This window comes from Tympanuchus pallidicinctus, unplaced genomic scaffold, assembly GCF_026119805.1.
Source record: "Tympanuchus pallidicinctus isolate F22 unplaced genomic scaffold, pur_lepc_1.0 scaffold6, whole genome shotgun sequence".
Lineage (NCBI taxonomy): Eukaryota > Metazoa > Chordata > Aves > Galliformes > Phasianidae > Tympanuchus > Tympanuchus pallidicinctus.
Genome location: NW_026294780.1, coordinates 33,696,600 through 33,720,876, shown reverse-complemented (window position 1 = coordinate 33,720,876; position 24,277 = coordinate 33,696,600). Strand labels below are relative to the sequence as shown.

At 38.4% G+C, this 24,277-nt stretch overlaps 1 protein-coding gene across 1 annotated transcript in view; it reads right to left on the bottom strand.

Moving 5' to 3' along the window:
* KLHL1 (kelch like family member 1) overlaps positions 1-24,277 on the bottom strand; it is a 240,216-nt gene that overhangs the window by 52,858 nt on the left and 163,081 nt on the right. Inside the window, exon 6 of the mRNA XM_052705588.1 lies at positions 5,338-5,524. Coding sequence (XP_052561548.1) covers positions 5,338-5,524 — 187 coding nt within the window. The remainder of the gene's footprint in view (positions 1-5,337; positions 5,525-24,277) is intronic.

Here is a 24,277-nt window from a genome sequence, read left to right as displayed (position 1 = left end):
CAATAATTTTGTTTCCCATCCCTATCCCAAGGGCTCAGTACCAACTCTTGGTGAGACCTTGGAGAGGGAACAGAGTACTACTACCTGCTGAAGCCAAGTTGGGTGCGGGTGACTTGGCTCATGGTGGCAGCTGCAGGGGCTAGTGGGGTCTCAGCATCAACTCCTGGAGCGTTTAGATACACAGAATCATTTAGTTGGAAAAGAGCTCTAAGATCATCAGGTCCAACCATTAACCTATGTGAGAATCCTTCTTTGTTTTTTGGCTCAAAGCTTGCTTCCTGAGGTATTTCTTGCGATAAGACTCTGAATGATTTGTTGAGGAGGCAACTAATGGGTGCTAACCGTGTGACAATCGATATCGCTTTGGGAACATTTGAAAGCTCCTTCCTCCAGAGCTGCTTGCTCTGTAGAAGAGCGGATGAGAATGCTCAGGAGTGTTTACTGGAGGAAGATCTGGCCTGTGACTAAACAGCTCCAGCTAGGTGGGAAAACTGGGGAACGATACCATCGTGTTCTGTGAAAAAACAGGATGCAGATGGGCATCCCTGCTCCCTCTTATCTGCTGGCAAGGCCCGGAAGATGGGAACAAAGGAGTTTCTGCTGAGATCCCAGAGCCAGAAGCTGCCACTCAAAGGAGAGCTGAGTCAACCACTTTGGATTTGAGCTGTTACTCTAAAGACAGCTGACTCGACCGCTCTGAAACTATTGAAAAGGGGCCATCATCGCTGTGGTTGTCATCCCGTGTCGTTGTCGTTGTCAACAGAACAACTCTGCCTGACGACCCACCGCTACTGAAGATCAAAGACTGAACTACGAACCATGCTGGATCCATGGTGGTGACTATCTCCCTCTTGCTGCCTATAAAGACCCCTTGCTTCTTCTTTTCTATCTTTTCTATTGCCCTCCTTCCCTTCCCCATTACCCTAATTCATAATAGTGTCCGTCCTCCCCTTCCCCATTTCCCTGATTAAGATTTGTAATAAACTGGTCGGACCAACATTTGAACCGTTGTTTCTTAATCTCACGCTGGGTATATAGATAATAAAAGAACCTCCTCTCCCTCCTAGAAATTGGAGCGAGACAACCTAGCATTGTCTACCACTAAACCATGTTCTTAAGGACCAAATCTTGACATCTTTTAAATATTTCCAGGGATGTTGGCTAAGTTCCCTGGGGAGCCTGTTTCAACCCTTCACAATCCTTTAAGTGAAGAAATATTTCCTACCTAATATCAAATCTAAAATGCTTTCTCCATATCGCTATGTACACAAAATTTCTCATGAATATTGTTTATATATGTGATGGCAACATGGTTTGTAGTAAATTCCAAACCTGAAAAATGCTATAAGCTGCATACAAAATGCTACAAAACCATCTCAGCATCTCAGGCACACTTCTTAGAGAGACCAAGAATAATTAACTAAGAGGAAAACCTAGATGCTTTCATTATTTCTGCCTCAATTTTCAGTACTTCCAGCAGACTCCTAAAAGATTAAGAATGTCAGTAGACTGGACAATACCTCTTTCAGTATTTAAAACATGCCTATATGAGAATGAAAAATTTACAATAAAAAATAAATGAGGTTCAAGGAAAGCGTTCTGCAAGAAGTCTTTATAAAAAATGATGACAAAAACCAAAAAACATAACAAAAACACAACAAAAGAGAGAAAAGAGCATTTGAGAAGTTCACTAGAGAAAAGTGCAATTTCATGTAGTTATAATAAATATTACATAAGAAATAAAGCACATTTGATAAAACATTTTTAAAGAAAAAAGATTATTACAAGTGACTGAGAACTAATACAAAAAAAAGGAAAAATATGCAACATAGGAAGTTAAGCAGAAGTGACTGAAGACCTCAAAATTTCACATTTCAAAAGCTTCACTTTTTCTTATTGTTGTAGTGAAAGTAATGATCTTTCTAGGCAGCCCTAAATAATCATGACAAAATCTCTAAGGTTGTTTGATAGACCGATGATGCGCTTCACATAATATCAAAGTAATTTTCCAGATATATTTTATATTTAATCACAAGACTAAAGCATAAATACATATTTAATAATCAGTAAATGAACTCTGTCCTCTGTTAATGAGATGTCATCTTCCTGGAAGAGGTTTTTTGCTTGTGTAATTTTTCATTATTTCCTTGTATTTTCTCCTTTATTTACTTATTTACTTAAAGACTATGATTCAGCAAATCATACAGTAATCTAGGACTTCGATTCCCAAAAATATTATATACCAGTCTTCTGCGATCTTTTTTTTTCTGCTTTGTTTTCCAAAGGACACTCCTTCTCCTTAGTATTGACAGGTTGAAATATTTCAGTAGAGATCATTCATATTCTGTTATCAACATAACACTGTCTAATTGTTCATACAAATCTCCTCTAGCTGTCTAAATATATTTCTCCTATTGTAATTTTAAAATGCATTTCCTAGGATAGACTGTAAAGAATATGTTCTACCACACAGCTTTGTTCTATTTGGGATTGCAAGACCAATGTCAGTGTTTTTGCATTCTCAGAATTTGACAAATATCACTTCATGCATTTACTCGTTTATTACAGCCTAACACTCTCCTTTTTATGTGTATCTGGACATCTTTTGTCTACTACTAGGTGAATAAATCCTGCTAATTTAAGTTACAGAAGTTAATGTGACTAAATGAACGGGTAAGGGGAACAGAGTATTATCAGAAGCATGTATCTGGAATCACACTTTCCTTACACCTTCCTCTCGTTCTACTAATACAGCCCATATAAGAAACAAAGAAACAGATTATATGTGTCTTTTAAATCATATGAATAAGTAAACAAAAATGGGTGAAAAGACATTTAAATGAGGTTTTCACAAGTTGGGAATTAAAATTATTGAACGATCTAACCTTGCTCCATTTCATTCTATCCAGTTAGTACTATGCTACATTAACTTTTCATGTCAGGCATAATTCCAGTCACTGTCTGCTGGAGTTTAATTATCACTTCTTCTATGGAAAGGAGAATAATTATAGAAGAGATTGCAAAACAAAGTTGCTTTAGCATGGTAGGCTACTTTTATGAAGTGGGTCACATAACCTTGAAATACTTTCACAATACCAGCAGTTACCCACTGCTTTATATACAAGCTCTTAAACTGATAATTTGCTTAGCTCACCTCCATCTTACATATAACTGTTTTATGTCTGGTAACAAACATCAAAAAGCATCAAACATTAAAAATACACCATTGCAAGTAACAGTAATCCATGTCAGCATTTCTTTGGAGAAAGTTGTGGAGAAAATACTAATTAATGAGGAAAGATAATGCAACATCTGTATCATCTCATGACCTGAAGACTGAGGTGCACTGTACTAATTCACAGTAATTCTTCAAAACATGCAACCAGCACTGAGATTTGCTGAACTGATTTGAGAATCAAGCCTCATAGCGCCCAAAACATAGCCCTGGATATGGCAGCATCACATGGGATGAACTGAACAGATGCAAGCCAGTGCAAAATGGCTGCAGAGTTATTAGGAACATGTTACATAAGCTGTAACACCCTCCTTTGCAGATGCTACACAGGCACATACAACTCTCCTGATGCTGTAATTCTGTGGGAAAGATTTCTTTTGAAAAAGATATTACCCTGACTATGCAGCAAAACAACTTCAAGAACTAACCCTAAACATGGATCTGTATGAAGATTTAATTTCATTGCATGCATTTTATTTATTTATTTATTTGTTTGTTTGAGAACATTCTTCTACAGTAGAACTCTGGCTTCTGAAGACATATTCTTCAGTCTGAATATTCATAGGGACTGTAGGATACTGTGGAATTGTTACTGAATTTCAAGACAAATTAATAATGAAAACCTCCCCAAAAATATAGGCTTACTAGACAGGCAGCTTTTACCTCAAATATCTTACTTCAGTCAAAAAAATCAGTGGACTAGCCTTCTTAATCATAACTGCTATGCCCACAAAAAATATTTTATAACATTTCTATCACTTCTTACTTTTTTAAAAGCAGTCAATAGCATAATTCAACCCCTCTTCAGATGGTGAGAAAGTGAGAACCCAGTTAAAGCTTTTTGTCCAGTCTTTTCCTCTGACTGACTAATAACTTTTTGCACCTGAAAAGTATTATTCATGCATAAGATTCGCCTTAATTTCAACTGGGATAAAATTGTTTTCTTCAGAATATCTGGCATGGTGGTATGTTTTGGTTCTAGGAGAAAACAATGCTGATAACACACCAACATTTATAATTGTGGTGTTGTATAGAGCCAAGACCATTCAGAACAAAGCCCTTTTCTAGCCCTGTTTACCCTGCAGAGCATCAAAACTATTTCTGACAAGTTCTTTGCAATGCCAAGCAAAGTATAACTGGGAACCAATTTAAAAAAATAAAATAAAAAAAAGAGCTGACTCATCTAACTGTTGACAGAATCTCTGTCTGTAGAACATACCTTCTTTCCCAGGACCAGCCTTTAATGAGGTTAACCCAAGAATGAGCCCAGCAAGGGTGGGTGAGGAGTGGGGGGAGAAGACCCAAGGCCCACTCCTTCTGGTCAGGTGAGCAGCACAGCTAAATTGTTTGAACCTATTCTTCATAGGTCAGCCATCCCCTTCACCAGGTGCTCAATTCTTATTCCAGGCAATGACACAAGAGTTCCTCTACATGCCCAAGGAGATGTGATGGAACAGAATTAGGACAGCTAAATTAAGCTGGGCTATGGGGGTATTCTGTACCATACTAGATCATGCAGGAGTTTTGAAGGAGGTGGCAATTCATTTCACTCTCTTCAGCTGTTAAGGAGACTACTTGGCATCATTGGGGGGGAAATGAGAAATTGCTTTCACATCACTTGTTATATACATTGAGATACATGTTCATTTGTTGTAATTATTATCCTTTTCATTTTCTTTGCAAATAGTTTTATGTCAACATATGAATTCTAGTTTATTGATTTTTTTTTTTTTTTTTTAATTTATTATCTCTCCCACAAAACAGAAATGAAAGAGAATTTTTATAAAACTAAAAGTAAGGTAAATGAACGTTGCTACAGATACTTCGTTTAAATTCTTGGAAATCACAGTAATTTTGAGCAGAGAATGAACTCAAAACTCAGTTTCAGTCCTCTAACAACATTACATTTTTCTTTAAGTGTAAGTAGATCTTAATTGGACCAAAACTATTGTCAGTTTTCCTGACTTGGATTCTGGCAGCAATTCTACACTTACATATGCTCCTTCTCCACCCTAAACAAATAATAGAAAGTTATTTCACTATTTTCTAATAAAGTAAACACAAAATATAACTTTTATAAGGTAACAAATATCATTTAATACCTTTGTTGTTATCCATTCCTCCAACAGCATAAAGTGTCCCAACTGTAGATTTTCTAGGTTTAGTTCTTGGACTTTGCATGAGAGTTCTTCTCTCTGGTAAAAGGTGATATTTCATGGCTTCCAGAATAAGTTTCTGGCATTCTAGGTCATCCTTAAAAAGTGCATGGTTTTCTAGGTCAGCCAGGATCTGTGAATGACAAGATAATAAAAAATGCCTGGATCACAAAACTGATGTCATATGTTTATCATTTTAATACAGAACATAGTCTTTTGAGGGATTATCTATCTATCTATCTATCTATCTATTTGAAGGACATGAAAAAAGAATTAACTGAGACTATCCTAACCTCCCTTAAGACTGTCATCTGTCTCTTACTGAAAACACCAAAGGAAATAAAATATTTTCTTGTATGCTTCAGCCTCCAGGAGCTGTAGGTTCCCAACATAACATTGAAAAGATGAGAAGGCATCTCTGCAATCATCCTGAACATGCAATTACACAACATTTCCATATAAAAACATTGTGCAATATTTTGTAATACATCCTTTACAAAATAATAACATATATAACATATATAACAAAATAATAATAATAATAAAAACACCTACAAACAAAGAAACAAAACTTTATTCTACAAGTTTTGAATTTATTGATTTCCTACATTACTGGCAAAATTAAGGATTAATAATCTAGATGATGGAGCAGATAATTTGAGGGAAATCAAACAGCATGTGTGGGACAAGTGAGAGATCAGGCCTAGACAGCATGAGTACTCCTATAGTATTCTCCCAGAGAAGCTGGCACCCATGGCTTGGACAGGTACACTCTTTGCTGGGTAAAGAACTGGCTGGATGGCTGGGCCCAGAGAGTGGTGCTGAATGGAGTTCAATCCAGCTGACGATGGCTCATGAGTGGTGGTCCCTGTGGGTTGGTACTGGGGCCTGTCCTATTCAATACCTTTACCAATGACCTGAATGAAGGAATTGAGTGCACCCTCATTACAGGAAATGTTGATCTACCTGAGGGTAGAAAGGCCTTACAGAGGTATCTGGACAGGCTGGATAGATGAGCTGAGGCCAATGGGATGAAGTTCAACAAGACCAAGTGCCATGTGCTGTACTTTGGCCACAACAACCTTGGGCAGTGCTACAGGCTTCGGGCTGAGTGGCTGGAAGACTATGTAGAAAAAGCAGACCTGGGGGTGTTGATCGATGCTTGGCTGAACATGAGCAGTGTGTCTAGGTGGCCAAGAAGGCCAGTGGTATCAGAAATGTCTTGTATCAAAAGTGTAGCCAGCAGGAGCAGGGAGATGATTCATCCCTCTGTACTCAGCCCTGGTGAGTGCACATCTTGAGTACTGTGTTCAGTTTCGGGCCCCTCACTACAAGAAAGACAATGAGGCCCTGGAGCATGTTAAGAGAGGGACAGCAAAGCTGGTGAGGGGTCTGGAGCACAAATCTTATGGGGAATGGCTGAGGGAGCTGGGATTGTTCAGTCTGGAGATGAGGAGGCCCAAGGGTGATGTTATCACTCTCTACAACTTCCTGAAGGGAGGTTGTGGTGAAGTGTGAGTCAGCCTCTTCTCCCACATCTCTAGCAGTAAGACTAGAGGGAACGGCCTCAAGTTGTGCCAGGAGAGATTAAGGTTGGACATTAGAAAAAATTCTCCAAGAGAGTGGTCAGATGCTGGAACAAGCTGCCCAGGAAGGTGGTGGAGTCACTGTCCCTGGAGGTATTCAACAAACGTTTAGTTGTTGTACTGAGGGATGTGGTTTAGTGGGAAATATTGGTGATAGGTGGATAGTTGGATCTTCTTTTCCAACCATGGTCTTTCTATGATTCTGTGTTTCCATAATGTGTCTTATCTTCTTCAATGGTATAAAAGCTATAACAAGTTACTACATACAGATGGTCCGTGAATACAGCTGAAAAAAATTATATTTATATGAAATAAGGCTACAAATTGTGTTAAGTATTCAAATCAATTGCCTGTACAGACATATCCAGTGGCATCTGAGATGTTATAAAACACCCTTGAGACTTTCAAGATACCACTGGATTAAGCAGCCTGGACTAACCTCATAGCTGACCCTGCTTGAGCTAGCATTTTGACTAGAGATCTCCTGATGTCTGCACCTTTCTGAATAATTTCAGGATCTCACTGATAGCAGTCCAGAAAACTCTAACTGTTATGCAGATTCTGCATCACAACCACCAGATCCTTATATCAGATACCCCAAGGCATCCAGAATTGGATCAAACTCTCAATGACCGTATTTAAGCAATTGAGTTCTACTTCTAGATGATGATCCCTATAATCTGCTGCTTATAATAAATTAAAGCAGGTTTTAATTACATATGGCACCACACCTGTACCGTCTGGAAGATCTTGTACAACATTTATTTAGGACTCCCAATGTTTTTGGAGTGCAGCTGATGGCTGAGAAGCAGGAATATTTAGTCCCCTCCACAAATATACAAACATATGCAAATTACAATGCCATTATCTAAACACAGGCAGCTAGATTTATTTTAAGGACTGCCAGCTGCTTCATCTGGACTTCAATTGCTGATGAATAAAGTGTGATTTTCCTTTATCAGTCTGTCAGCTTTTGGCAGGTAATATGTTCTGTGATACCTAAAACATTACTAGCTGGTACGTGTAAACAGCAGACTGCTGCTTCCTATTTTAGGTGCCAATCATGAACTGAACTTCAGTTACAAAGAAGGAAAACTCCTTGCATGTATCTGGATTTCAGATGAGAAAAAAAATCCTTTTGGAAAAAAAAAAAAACCACTAAATAAATACTAATACTATAGTCAGGCTAAAGCAATGTATGCATGTATCTGTAATATGAGTGGATGGAGATTCGAGGTGCTAGGTTGTCCTCTTTCTTATTAAAATAATACAAGGCATAGACGAAAGAGAAATAGATGTATGCAGAAAACAGAAGATATTTTAGTTCCTTGAGGGCAGCATATTTAAATAAGGCAACTGTAGGTGACCAAAGTCAACAGCTTGATATAAATGCTTGCAAAGAAATTGCACACGAATAAATTGCACATAAAAACATTCTTAACATTTATTTTCTTTTTCCACAAGAAAATGACCATGTCCCAAATTCTGCTGCTTTTGATAAAAATGACAGTCATTAAAATTTTATCAGGAAGTGCATTAAAATGTGTACCAGTCTGAGATATTTCTTGAACTTGTATTATTGAACATATCATATGTTCACATTTAACCTCATTAGCTTAAATATCAATATTTTATTCTCTTCCCTCACAGCAGATGAGTGTTTTCATATTACTGTAATGGGTTTAGATAAAATACAGTTTATATATTTATGTAGTGCTGTATATTTTTACATTTAATATTCTTGATCTATGGCTAGGTCAAAAATAGTAACTGGATTTTTTACTGTATTTCTTAATCTAAGTTATACTACAAGAAAATTGATTCTAAATTACACTTTCATTTTTGAGATAACTTAATTTTCTTACTATGTCAAAAAATCAATTCTCACAAAGGTGTTTTAGACATTATTTTATTATATAAATTATGTAATTGTATCTGGGTTTTTTTTGTTTGTTTTTGTTTTTGTAGTAGCTGGTATGGTGCTGCCTTTTTGGTTTAGGATGAAAAGAATGTTCCAGTGTTTTAGCTACTGCTGAGCAGCGCTTATGCAGCGTCAAGACTTTTCTGCTTCTCCTGTCCTGCCAGTGAGGAGGATGGGAGCACACAAGAAAGTGGAAAAGATATTCAATTCCATATGACATCATGCTCAGGAAAATAACACTGGGGAAAAAAAGGCAGAAGAGGGATGCTTAATATTATGGCATTTGTCTTCCCAATAAACTGTTATATGTGTCACAAGCTCTGTTTTCCTGGAAGTGGCTGAACACCTGTCTGCTTCTGAGAAGAAGAATGAATTCCTTCTTTTGATTTGCCAGCACGTGCAGCTTTTTCTTTGCCTAGTACCTTGCACTTGTAGCTTTCTGACTCTGTCCTCCATCCCATTGAGAGGGGTGTATGCAAAGGGCTTTGTAGGGCTGAGCTCCCTACCAGAGTTAAACTATGACAGTCAGTATGTAGCTCATGATGCTAACTAAGAATACTGAAGTATGCTAGTTAACATTGTTAGTAGCTATATTTCATAACATTAATTTACAATTCATAATATTAAGATTCTTAATACATTATTTTTGTGATTCTTTTCCCTTGGAAGTCCTCAGCACAGTACTCAGTAGATGAAAAATAAAAGATCTGAAGACAAGTCATGTTCAAAGTTCTAAATAGGATGAAGTCTTCTCTTGCAATATGTTTTAACATGCATGTACCACTATTCAAGCAAACACTACATTCTGTCAACATTTACTTCATCACAATACAGGCAGAACAAAGCTAAGAAATCAAATTATTAATTTCCCCAGAAGAAATTTGAGATAGTATGTTGTTACCTATGCCTATACCTTTCTAATGCTTAAGGGAATTAATGCTGACAACAATTTTTGATTTTTTTTTTAAAGGCAAGTCTATTGTATTAGTAAAGATGAAAGATCAATAATTCTATTTGGTGACTTCCTGACAGACAGCTATTTCTATAGTTTGTCATCTCAGTCTGTGCTCAGGCTCTTAAAATAAATATTTATCCCTATGAGATCTTCCAATTGAATTACAGGTGCTACATAGGAGTGATAATCGGTTGCCACTGTTTGGTCACAAAAAACTGAGGTCTCGTGCACCAGACACAAACAAAGGCTTTGCCTCTTTTGCTTTCTCGTAAAGAAATTCGTCCTAGAAATGAGAAGCCATTTCTAAGTAAAGCTTCAAAAAAACAGACAGAAACCTGTGTTTATTTGCCTCAAAATAAAATTACATTTAAAAAAAAAGCTTTTGCTCAATTCATAAAATTACAAAAATCATTTTTGTTAAAAATAAAGAAAAAATAAGTCTTGTTATGATGGGATAATATATCTTACGCTCTCTTTTCAACAGTGCAGATATGAGAAAACCAAGTTTCAGAAAAATTCTAATTCCTTTCCTTCAATGTACTCAATCTGCCACATTGGCTAATTTGTGATAATAACTGGATTTCTGAGTAAAATCCTGTGAATTTAATTAAAAAAAAAAAAAAAAAAAAAGTTGAAATTAAAGCTACTGCTTAGAAAAAAAATAAAGGAATCCTATAAAGCCTACTGGTTTATCTTGTCTCTTTCAATATTCTTCTCTCTTTTTCTACTCCATAGTTACCTTTCCATATTACAACAAAATAATCAATACATTGTTATGTAATCAGGATGCACGTGATCAGCAAATTCTATTAATAAGGATGTTTCCCTGGAAACCATACTACATTGAGCTTACTATTTCATAGCTATGACATTCTTAATTAAGAGGGACTTATATCTAATATCAAGTGAAGATCTGGTTTTACTAACACTGAAATTTACAGAGCTGTTCTTACAACAACCATGTTGGTGATACTCCAGCAGTGATAAATTACAATGCTTTGGAACATGGCTAGAATTTTTGAAACTGATGGTATTCTGAGAAATTTTAATAACTTTCACTGTACTTATTTTTCCCAGTTAAAAAAAAAAAAAAAAAAAAAAAAAGTCCCTTCCCAGCTGTATTTCTAATTTATCTCCAAAACAATGCTAAGAGAGCTGGCTTGCTTCATTTCAGGAAATCAAATTCATTTTGAGATCTGGAGTGAAAAGTAGCCAAGTACCTCCAAAATGAAAGCTAAGTCTAATGTGTACAGAAGCAGGAGTTTTATATTGGTTCAGTGACTGACACTGGGACTGACTGTAGGCACGCTGTGGAACTGCACTTGTAATGCTCCGGGCTTTGCCCTACCTGGCTTGCTATCATCTTTGGATCCCAGCTTCTTTCCTAGAGAAGCAGTTCTACTTCTCCTGTCCCTGAAAAAACTCCCTTAACCCATCTTTTATGCCACTGACTTTCAATTATTATCCAGGTGATTTGATAGTTCCCTTGAATAATGTCAAGGGAAAACTCACATATTCTACAGAAATCACCATCTAAGAGAAAGGATTGGTCCTATCCTCTTCCATAGAACCTTTGATATCTAGAATGAAATTCTGTAGCTCCTAGGGAAAATGAAGATGCTATCCACCTGGGAAAGAAATATTCACTGTTCTTTCCCTGTGCCCTACTCTTGGAAGATTCTACAAGGTTTTGGAGAGGAACACGAAGAGAATACAAATCTGTCCCACCTTGAGGGTGAAATGGGTCTATTAGCATCCAAGACATTGAAGAACTGGGAAAGACAACAATATTTGTAGCAGGAATACTGTAATAATATGGAAGAAATAGGAACTAAAACTCATAGCACTATCTAAAAACAAAGATCTGCAGCATCATCAAGGTATCGGTAAATCCTTATCACTAATTCACACGCAGATCGCAGAGATATGAATGTAAAATAATTGCAGAAGTTGATAGAAAGTAGCCATTGCTTTTTTCTTTTCATTCATTAAAAAAACAAAACAAAAAACATTTCCTTATCTCTTCCTGTATCTGAGCAACACTTTTCATATTCATAATAAGCTATTTAATCATAATTTTTTCTTCTTTCTGTAATAAGTATGCAAGTGCTGATCCAAAAGTAATGCCTTGTATTTTATGATGTTGGCCCACTATGTCAGAGGCAGGTGTTGAAAAGTGGAAGTTAAATCTTCCCACAAATATGCCATTGAATTTTGCTAACATGAAACAGGTGGCATCAAAGGGGCAGTCTGACACTGAAGTACATATGAAACAAAGGTCTGTCATTCTTCATGTGGAGAAAATGGCATTCAGTTACATTCATTTATGCTTGCTAAATGTGTATGGAGACCGAACAGTGGATGTGAGAACAATGAGGTGGTGAGGTTGGTGGCAACACCAATGTCACAAATGAAAGACAAGCTTCATTTTGAATGACCATCCAAAATATCACACCACAAAATGAGGATTATCGCAATCAGCTTATTCACACATATCAATGGATTACGATCAGGGAACTATATATGGAGCTGAATATCAGCTTCAGTGCATTGGAAGCGATGGCAATGTCAGAACATTGCAAAGTTTGTGTCAGGTAGGTACCATGAATGCTCATACTAGAACAGAAAGAACACTGCATCCAAGTTTGTCAGGACCTACTGAACCAATAAAAGGTGAAGAGAAAAGTTTCCTGGATCACATCATTACAGGTAATGAGACATGGTATCATCATGGTGAGCTGGAGTCAATCAGGAGTCTCTGGAGTTACAACGCATGAATTCCCCATCAATGAAAAAGTTCAAAAAGCAGCCCTCAGCTAGTAATGTGATGTGCACTGTCTTTTGGGATAGAAAAGTGGGAGATCCTTCTGGATTTCCTGGAACTAGAATGAATCATCAATTCTGACCACTGCATCATAATGCTGACTAAGCTGGAAGTTCAAGCTTCCAGAGTTAGGCCACAGAAGACGACACCCTTTCTCTTGCAACATGACAATGCTGTTGATACAGCAAAAGGAAGGGATGCCATCCAGAGGGACCTTGACAAATTTGAAAGCTCGGGCCATGTGAACTTAATTAAGTTCAACAAAGCAAAGTGCAAGGTTTTGCATTTGAGTTGGTGTATGCCCAGATATGTATGCGGACTGGGAGAAGATCTCCTTGAGAACAACCTGCTGAGAAGTATTTACGGGTCCTTCAGGTCGCTTCCAATCCAAGCAATTTTATGCTATGCCCTACACCAGTTTGAAGAACATGAAGCACACTGACAATCTTGGCTATGCCATTCTACCACAGCCACCATGTAGTCTGGATTTGGCACCTTCTGACGTCCAGCTGTTCAGATGATGAAAGATGGACTACATGGGCAACACATTCCTAGCAACAATGCCATTTAGAGGCTGTGAAACAGTGGGCCAACTCCCACTTAGATAGAACATTGTTTTCTGGACAGTATAAATTATTCTATTGATTTATGTTGTCAGTCTTTAAGATAACACAGTTCAACTGTTCATCCTATCAGAGACATTTTAACAGGCTGTTGAGTATTTTCTTAATTACATTTTGGTCTTCATTAAATTTCCTTGTTTTAAAGTTCTTTTCTTGAGGCAATGAATATGACAATAACAAAGAAGCATTTGAATGTTACACTATTCAATTGTTCATTACTTGGCAGTAGTACCTTACTTGATTATTTTACTTCCATAATATATCTCAAAATCTGGTCAATGAAAAGTTCTTACTTCCATTTCATGTTTCCCACTCCACACCTCACTCTCTCCAACCTCAAATCTAACAAACTCTTTTCTTTTGCCACTTGTAAGATGTTATCTTCTATTTCCAAGTGATAATTGCTGCCAAAAGGGCAAAGCATCATTCAAGGTGATTCTCTGCATATGTCTATACCTGTTTAGTTTGATCCATCACTTTAAATTGTCCTTAACAACACATAACTTTTCTATACTCTGAGAAGAAGTAAATTCAGTACTCAAATACGTTCATTTTATTGTAGGCAAAACGTTACTGTCTATTCTGTAAAAATTCTTCCAGTATCTAGATTTATCTTCCCTGTAAAAAACAGTCTTGTGCTTTCAGTAATACACATTCCAATGTCATACAGAAGACAGGATTAGCCTTATCTTAATAGTATTAATAATTGTAACATAAGAACAAAAGCTTAAATCCTTTAAATCAACGGTGAGTAAATGAAATGCAGATTTATATGACACAATTTTAACAAAGCTCACAATTCTCTTTCTTGAGCCAAAATGTTTCTGAAGTCACTTAACATCCTTGAATCACAGAAACACATTACCATATGAAACAAAAGTCTGAAGCAGGCATGGTAAGTTTATATACTGAATGATCTTCTAAACAGATATTTGATCAGCCAGCACCACTCTTTTATATGCTTTCTTGCATATGCAGATTAGATATGGCTGATCATTATTGATGATCATAATAATGGAGCCATTGGGAACAAACTGAGGTTTCTGAAGGAAACATCACAATTGTTCATTGTACAGATTATAAGGAAAAACAAATAAATGATTTGCATGAATTCTTGGAAAGTATAGAAATATTAATTTAGAACTTTTCTTAAACAAAATTGTCAGCCCCTTTTCAAAGCCTTACTACATTTATGCTGCTTTAACCGATAAGAATATGCAGCTCTAGACAGTAATGCTTAGTACAATACTTTTTTATCTGTCTGAAACTAGAAGAAAAATAAGTAATTATTCCTACATCATTGTATTGGTTTATATATGAAAGTATTTCAGTTGATACGAAAGTTTACATGAAAGTATTTTAGGCAAATGATAGAAATGCCTGTAAATTGTTGTAACTGCAGATTTCAACTTAATTAAAATTAATTAAACTTTAAATCAACTTAATTAAATTTAAAATCCTGATTAAAACTGTATCTTTTACCTATTTTTAGAAATGTCAGTTAGGTACTTTATGCTCAACTGTAAGCATTAAAGAATTAAGTTCCATATGTACCTTCACTGGTACATGTTGGGGGATGAGCTGCTGGAGAGGAGCTCTGAAGAGAGGAACATGAGCATCCTGGTGGATGACAGGTTGGCCATGAGCCAGCAGTGTGCCCTTGTGGCCAAGAGGGCCAATGGCATCCTGGGGTGCATTAAAAAGAGCGTGTCCAGCAGGTCGAGGGAGGTGATCCTCTCTCCTCCTCTACTCTGCCCTGGTAAGACCTCATCTGGAGTACTGTGTCCAGTTCTGGGCTCCCCAGTACAAAAAAGACAAGGATCCCTTGGAAAGAGTCCAGCGGAGGGCCATAAAGATGGTGAAGGGCCTGGAGCATCTCCCCTATGAAGAAAGTCTGAGTGAACTGGGTCTGTTCAGCCTTGAGAAAAGAAGACTGAGAGGGGACCTGATCCAGGTCTATAAATATCTAAGGTGTGGGGGGCAGAATGGTGAGGCCAGGCTGTTTTCAGTGGTGAGTGGAGACAGGACAAGGGGAAACGGCTGGAAACTGCAGCATAGGAAGTTCTGCACAAATGTGTGCAAGAACTTCTTTACAGTGAGGGTGACGGAGCACTGGAACAGGCTGCCCAGGGAGGTGGTGGAGTCTCCTTCTCTGGAGATGTTCAAGACCTGCCTGGATGCCTACCTGTGCGACCTGCTGTAGGGAACCTGCTTTGGCAGGGAGTTGGACTCGATGATCTCTGGAGGTCCCTTCCAACCCCTACAATTCTGTGATTCTGTGAAAATACTGGCTTTTTCTATAAAAGGAAACATCTCTGAGCTACTTCAATACATAATCTCTAGTTCTAAAGACTAATTTTTAATAACGTTTAAGCTCCTTATTCTTCTTTAGAAACTTATGAACATATCAGATGAACAAAACAATGAATTAATTACTTGCATTTGTTTGATTCATCTTAACAGTTTGAAGAAATGCTCAGTTTTCCTAATATTTATGCACATTTCCTTGACTGATCTGAACATTGGTTCCACACCTGGCAACTGATTAGCAGTTTTTATTTCATTTTTAATATAGGTTAATTGATCTTGGAGATAGGATGTTTTTCAGGACAACTCTGAAATGATTTTAAATAATTTTGCTATTTCTTTTTCCGAGAACAGCCTGAGGTCAACCTTAATTATTTCCAGTTAAACTTGATCTTACAGCTAGAAACAACAGTATACTGAGCTAATATCATTAATAGCATACTGAATAGATCTAATTCTGTATGACTACCTTTTGTTATGCTTCATTTAATTTGGGATTCTGCCTGAATGAATACATCCATGTCTTCTCTGGAATTAAAATGATTGATGATATGAACAAGATCTTTGGCTTAGTCTACAATTATTGAATACCTATCACCCATAGTTAAAAAGTTAAATAAAATTGATGGTAAATAATTTGAATGTTAATCTCACTAAGAAGGTTTAAATCAGTGAAAAAAGGCATGGTTTCAAATGTACTATGACTCTATATTATTATAAATCCTCTTAAAAATATATATTGGATAATGAATGCTACTTTTCTTGATCTAGGAAATAAATCACTTAAACTAATTTTCTGACAGAAGTGATGATAGTCTGAGTTTATGTTTAACAAAAGTCCAATAAAATTGAGAGGTAAAACAGCATAACCAAAGGTTTTACTTTTTTTCTGAAAGTTCTGAATGCTTTGTTCAAATCAATTTGATTTTCTTTTGCAGAGTCCTAATTTTTAATATAGATTAACACATTCCAGATGGTTCTCAAATCTCACTATAGTGTTATGCCAAATCACTGTACCTACTTAGCACTGCAATGTATAGTATGAAAACTTTACTGAAAATTCGAAAAATGAATACAAACAGCAAAAATTCTGACTTAGCACTTATTACTAGAATGAAAAAAATGTATCTATTATTATATATTTATAATTATTTATATATTAATCTTTACATAGAGGAATTTTTGAAGTCATTTATATTTTTCACATTTTTGCTGACTCTTTAACAGGCATTATAAGAAGATACAATCTATCTCTCTGACATACACAGTAACAGAAGTCAACATATAAAATTCTTTGTAAGGCTCAATAAGATCCATAAATGAGTTTTTGGTGACAAATCAAATTGCTTTTTTACAATCTCTAACTCAAAATCTATAAACAATGCTTATCTTAAATAATACTACACAAATGACAAAAAAGAAAAACAATATTAGAAAAGAAAATAGCTTACAAGTTAATTTGTCTTTCAGACTGAAGAAATCAAAATCAAAGACTCCTTACATATCATGTGATATTTTGGCTTTATTTTTGCCTTATGTTTTGTAGATCAATTTTTGTTTCATTTCCTACAGAAAACTACAGCCTAGATTTCTTGCTTCTAGTAATATTTTTTAATCTTTTTTTGTTATTTCTTACCAAACTTAAAAACCCTTATCGCATAGTTCTAGCATGGAAGTGTTTGTATGCTTAAAAAATGGAATGAACACATCTTCCTTTACTACAAATTATTTCTAAGATATATTTTCTTCATTCAAAACTTGATTTGCAGTTAGCTTTTCACTAATACAGACTGAAACAGAAACTTTCTCCCATTCTCTCCTTTTACTTAAAAAAAAAAACACAAAACAAAACAAAACAAAACAAAACAAAACAAAAACAACAACAGAAAACCCACAAAAGTTGTTATCTTTTCTGGACTCCTAAATATAGAGGTCACAAGCTTACAAACTGATCATATATGCAGCTAAAACTTAAAGTTCATCTCTAAATCTTATTTTATCCAACTGAACTTTAGTAGTATTACTTCATAACCTTTCTGTTTTGCATGAATTTGAATAAATTGAGCTAAATCCTACATAATCATCTGCTTTACTAATTTGACTGTGGTTTTGGATTTATTATTTTTTTTAAAGAGGCCTTGTATTGAAATTTTAAAAGAAGCTTACACTTATCCTTTTTTATTATTTAACAGTCCCAAGAACAACATTTTTTTGAAGAAAAAAAAGTATTTGGAATTATTATGATCTGTAATTTAGCATCTTCCATTTTGTTTTGTCTTTGACAATTTTCTTTAAGTTCATTGAACACTCTGGATCTTATTGGAATTCTTTCCATCTTATTCATGTTTAGTTACTGATAAAGTAAATCAGGTTTCGGCCAGGGATTATTTCTAAGCATTTTTCTACGGTAATACAAATATTCAGTAAACAAAATTAGGAATTCTTGTTGCTTGTGTACTAAACTATTCATAATGTGTTCAGTATTCAATAATAGTAAGAAATTCCTCAAGTTTGTATGTTTTCTCAAAGGGCCTATTTTACTGCACATTTGAGGATTTTAAGAAAGTCTAGAGCTGATCACTCTTGAAATATAATTCTAACCATTTCTATTACAAGTAATCTAACTGTAATCTACTGCCTAGACACAGCACATATTCATATGTCTGTAAGTGATAACATATTGCGAAGAGATCTGTTGCATAGTGATAACAGTGAATGCTATTGGACTGAATTTTGAAATAAACGATTTTGTTTAATCTCTAACTAAACTCTAACACCTACTAAGCTGGTATTTTTGGCAATGAACTCCCTGAAAATATGTTCAGTGTTTGACTCTTACTTCCAACCTCTTCCTCACACATTTAAAAATAATTTCATACTCAGAAGAATGTCTAAGCTGTCTTTCTATCATACAATTGCAATCACATGTCCTTCCAGTCCTCTACCCACTTCAAAACTGAAGTCTGTTTTCCTTAAACTAAGATTGTGTTACCAAAAAGAATATGTTAGATAAACAAACACACATTCTCTGAGGCTTTGCATATCATACACAAATGAAAAAAACTTATTTTCTCCCATCTCTTGAATGAATTGAGTGATGGGATTGGAATATTCATTGACAGCATTTGTGATAAGTAATTAAAATACGGTGTTAAAACTACTTTCTCAACATTAGTACTTCCTCAACGCTTATGATTTAATGAGCTCATTTATTGAAATCTCCACATTATTTTAAGTGGTTCCTTATTATCTCAACACACTCTTCAAACTTTACTTTTATCTTAATTCTTAAATATGTTCACAGCTTTTGGCACACACACGCTGACTCTTGACAGACTAAATGCCACAATTGAGTACGTCTTTGAAATGGACACTAATTCGAACAATTTACTTATCAACCTGATTTGTTAATGATTCAAATGCTATTCAATTTAGGAAAACGTTGGCTGTTTTAGTTTCTTTTTCCCATGAATGCAATCCCTTTTCTCCTCTTTTACTTTCTTGATGGCCAAGGTTTCAGAGCTGTCCCGGCCAGAACCGCAGCGAGTGACCGCGAGGTACAGGGGGGCTTTGAGAAGTTCCTTCATCCAGCGAACCCCGCGATAACACAGCAGCCCGGCAGCTCTCGCGAGAGCGGCTAACGGGAAGTGGGCGTTGCCAGGGCAATGGCTCTGCATCCACGCCCCCTGCCTAGAAAAAGCCTCAGGGACAGAGAGGAGCCGTCAGGGTGTGTGGAGCACGTGGGCTGTTCAAAGCCAGAGAAAGAGAAAGCCGCCCATTCACGGGACTACAAAGTGAGGAGGACCATTATCTCTGTGAAGAGAGCGATAAGTGCGGGGGCACCCGTTAACGGGCTGGGAACAGGACGATGGCGGTGCCAGCACTACCGGCAGCAGGGCAGGGCTGATCAATCACACCCCTTTAAGGCTACCCGAATAGTGCTGGTGAGTCTGCTGGTTTGTCATGGCTGCACCCCAGCGGAAGGCTACTGCCAGGAAAAATGTGGAGACCCACACAGAGGTCCCATGCACACATGAAAGGAAGGCTGCTGCTAAGAAAAATGTGGAGAGCCAAACTGAGGTCCTGAAACAAGATGCTGTTGCAAAGGTCTCTGACTGCAGTGAGTGCCAGAGCCTGGCCTTTGCAGAGCTAGATGAGGGAGATGACACTTGTGTAAGATATGGGCAGCTAAATGACTTACTCAGCCTTGTGGTTGACCTGAAGACAGAGGTGGAGAGGCTGAGGAGCATAAAGGAATGTGAGAGGGAGGTAGACTGGTGGTGCCAAACCCTACTGGCCCCAAGATCTTGGCACACAGCTGAGGCTCCACGTGGAATATGTCCCCCCTGCCGCCTTGCAAACAGGTGACAGAGGGGAAACAGCATGCAGGTGTTCCTGCTGTAGTGAGTCCTGTGTCCTCTCCTCCCTATATCAACAACAGTGAAGAACTGGGGGGTATGGGGCAGTGGTAAAAGGTCCCTGCTCAGCAATGTAGGTACATCCTCCCAGAGGTTCCTCTGCCTCCCCAGCTTCTCCTGGAGAACACGTACAGTGCTCTGCAGGGACAACTGAACAGTGGTGGTGATGATGGTTCTCCCCTGTTGGTGGTGTTACCGAAGTCTAACCAGACCTCACTCAGCATTAAAACCTTATCGGCCAAAGAAAAACAATGTGTCAGTGTCATTGGTGACTGCTGAGGGAAGCAGAAGGGCCAATATGTAGACCAGACCCTCTTCACAGGGAGGTCTATTGCCTCCCAGGAGCCCCAGGTTAAAGACGTAAGGAAGAAACTTCTTTCCCTAGTTCGGCCCATGGATTACTATCTCCTATTGTTGTTTCAGGTAGACAGCAATGATATAGGAAGAACTTCCCTAAAGACTATGAAAAAGGACTTCAGAGCCTTGGGGCTACAGGTAAAGGTTTTGGGAGCACAAGCTATGTTCTCCTCTATCCTTCTAGTTATAGGGAATGATGAAGGAGTAAATATGATGGGCCAACCGATTAACACCTGGCTATTAGCGTGGTGTGCCAAGCAGGAGTTTGAGTTTTTTTTGCTTTGTTTGCACAAGACCAGACCTGCTGGCAACTGACAGGAGTAGCTTCTCCCACTGGTGGAAAGGAGTCTTGATGCGGGAGTTGGGAAGATTCATTGACAGAGCTTTAAACTAGGTACGAAGGGGGGTGAGATGTAACTGGGATCACTAGAATGGAGCCAGTATGTAACATCCCAGTTCCTATAGAAGAGGGCTGTCCTAGTAATATCCCACAGTCCTCTTGGTGAAGGAGAAGGACAGCTCACCCTTCTTGTGAAGGAAGAACACAAAGGTTCATTTGAAGTTGGTGTCTGTGGAAACACCTGAGTATGGTCATGAGGGTGTTAGGACTACTGCCACTCAAAAGGAGGCCCAGTTCAGATGCTTTTACACTAATGCACGCAACATGGGTAATAAACAGGAGGAGTTGGAGGCCATTGTGCAGTTGGAAAGTTATGATACAGTTGCCATCATGGAAACATGGTGGAATGACTTGCACAGCTGGAGTCCTGTGATGGATGGCTACCAACTTTTCAAAAGAAATGGGCAAGGCAGAAAGGATGGTGGTGTAGCCCTCTATGTTAAGAAAGACTGTGAATGTATGGAAATTAATGATGGTGATTACAGGATTGAGAGCTTATGGGTCAGAATAAAAGTGAAGGCCAATAAAACTGATATTATCATGGGAGTTTGCCACAGGCCACCTAACCAGGATAAAGAGGTGGACAAGACACTTTACAGACAGTTGAAGGAGATCTCAAAGTCTCTCCCCATTGTTCTTGTGGGGGACTTGAACTTTACAGACATCTGCTGGATTTATAATACACCAGATAGTGAACACTCCAAGTGGTTCTTAGAATGTGTAGGAGATAACTTCCTGACACAGCTGGTGAGGGAGCCAACGAGGGAATCAAAATCCTGGATCTGCTGTTTGCTAACAGAGAAGGTCTTATAGGGGATGTAAAGGTTGGAGGCAGTCTGGGGCACAGTGATCACGAGATGCTATATTTCTCAATGCTTGCTGAACCAGAGACCACCTTGGACTTTGGAAGGGCAGACTTTAACCTCTTTAGGACCATGGTTGAGAAGGTCCCTTGGGAGGTAGTTTTGGAGAGCATGGAAGCCCAGGATGGCTGCAATACTTTAAGGAATTAATTTTAAAGGTACAGGAGCTGACCATCCCCAAGTCACGGAAAATGAGCTGACGGGCAAGGAGGCTGAACAAGCTGAACAGAGATCTCTGACTGGACCTCAAGAGCAAAAGGAAAGTTTATGGTCTCTGGAAGAGTGGGAAAGGTACTTATGATGATTACAGGTGAAGCTATGAAGGGAGGAAAAGCCCTTCAGAAAAGCCAGACTCCAGCTAGAACTGAACTTGGCCACTAAGGTAAAGGAATAAATATTTCTATAAATACATCAACAGCAAGAGGAGGTCAAGGGAGAATCTCGATCCCTTGTTGGATGCCAAAGGCAACTTGGAGACCAAGGAACAGGATAAGGCTGAGGGACTTAATGCCTTCTTTGCCTCAGTCTTCAGTAGTAAGACTTGTTACTCCCTGGGAACACAGCCCCCTGTGCTGGTAGATAGGGATGGGGAACAGAATAGACCTTGCATAATCCACAATGAGATGGCTTTGGACCTGCTCCAAAAGTTGGATGCTCATAAGTTCATGGAGCTGGATGGACTGCACCCTAGAGTGCTGAGAAAGGTGGCGGGTATGGTTGCCAAGCCAGTCCATCATACTTCAGCAGTCCTGGCTAACTGGAAACATCCCAGCAGACTGCAGACAGGCAAATGTGATGCCCATCTTCAAAAAGGGCTGGAAAGATGATCCTGGTCACTGCAGACCTATCAGTCTCACCTCAGTGCTGGGGAAGTGGAACAGATGGAACTTGGAACAGATAATCTTGGGAGCCATCATGGACCAGTTAAAAGTCAACCAGGGGATCACAACCAGTCAGCATGGGTTTACAAATGGCAGATCCCTTCTGACAAACCTGATTTCATTCTATGACAAGGTGACCTGCTTAGTGGATGAAGGTAAGGCTGTTGATGTGGTCTACCTGGACTTCAGTAAAGCCTTTGATATTGTCCCCTACAACATCCTCATGGAGAAGCAGCTGCCCGCAGTTTGGATGAGTGTATGCTCTGCTGGGTGAAATACTAGCTGGATGGTCAGGCCCGAAGAGTTGTGGTCAGTGTAGTTAAATCCAGTTGGTGGCTGGTCACATGTGGTGTCTCCCAGGGCTCAGTACTGGGACCGCTTCTATTTAAAATCTTTATTAATGATCTTGATGAGGGGATTGAGTGCACCTTCAGGAGGTGTGCAGATGACACCAAGTTGGGAGGGAGTGTTGACCTGCCTGAGGAGAGGGGACCTGGAGGGACTGGATCAATGGGCCAAGTATGTAAAAAACTGTATGAGTTTCAATAGTGCCAAGTGTTGGGTCCTGCATTTTGGTCACAGCAACCCCAGGCAACCCTACAGTCCTGGGGAGGAGTGGCTGAAAAGCTGCCTGAATGGAAAGGAACCTTGGTGTACTGAAGGACATTTGGCTCAATATGAGCCAGCAGTGTACCCAGGTGGCCAAGAAGACCGATGGCATCCTGGCTTGTATCAGGAATAGTGTGGAGAGAAGGACTAGGGAAGTCATCCTGCTCCTGTACTCGGCATTGTTGAGGCCTCACATCTAGTGCTGTGTTCAGTTTTGGGCACCGCACCTCATACAGAAAGGACATTGAGGTACTGGAGCAGATCCAAAGAAGGGCAACAAGGCTTGTGAAGGGCTTGGAGAATATGCCCTATGAGGAGAGACTGAAGGAAGTGGGGCTGTTTAATCTGGGGAAAAGGAGGCTGAGGGGGGACCTTATTGCTCTCTTCAAATATCTGAAAGGTGCTTACACTGAGAGTGGGGTTGGTCTCTTCTCACTGGTGAGAGGTGACAGGATGAGGGAAAATGGCCTGAGGTTGTGGCAGGGTAAGTTTTGGTTGTATATCAGGAAAAACTTCTTTACATAAAGGGTTGTTGAACACTGGAATAGACTCCCCAGGGTGGTGGTTGAGTCACCATCCCTGAGTGTGTTTAAAAACCATTTGGATGTGGTGCTCAGGGACATGAATTAGCGGAGGGCTGTTAGCGTTGTATGGTTAGGTCGTGGTTGGACTCGATGATCTTTGAAGTCTTTTCCAACCTGACCAATTCTATGATTCTGTAAGTGATGATTTTCAACTGACATCAAGAATAACATTGATTTCTGCTTTGAAAACTACTAGCTGTTACCTATTGCTGAAAATAATGATTGATTCTTGATTTCATTGCTTTCAAAGAATTATGTCTGCACCATCTTTAAAGATATGATCTACAACATTAGCTAACGGCAGAAATTGACATAGGGAGGAATAATTTAGTTTTTCTTAGAGTACACTCTCACACTGCTCCTGTCCTGATAAGCTAGCTCAGGTACCTCTACACTAATTCACAGAAATTATTTCTGATATAGATGATTTGGCACTCTCAGCAAGTTTGTTGATGATACAAAACTGGGGAAGTGGATCACATACCAGACATCGATGTTGCCATCCAGAGAGATAGTGACCGGTTGGAAACATGGCCTCTTAGAGTCTTGTGAAGTTCA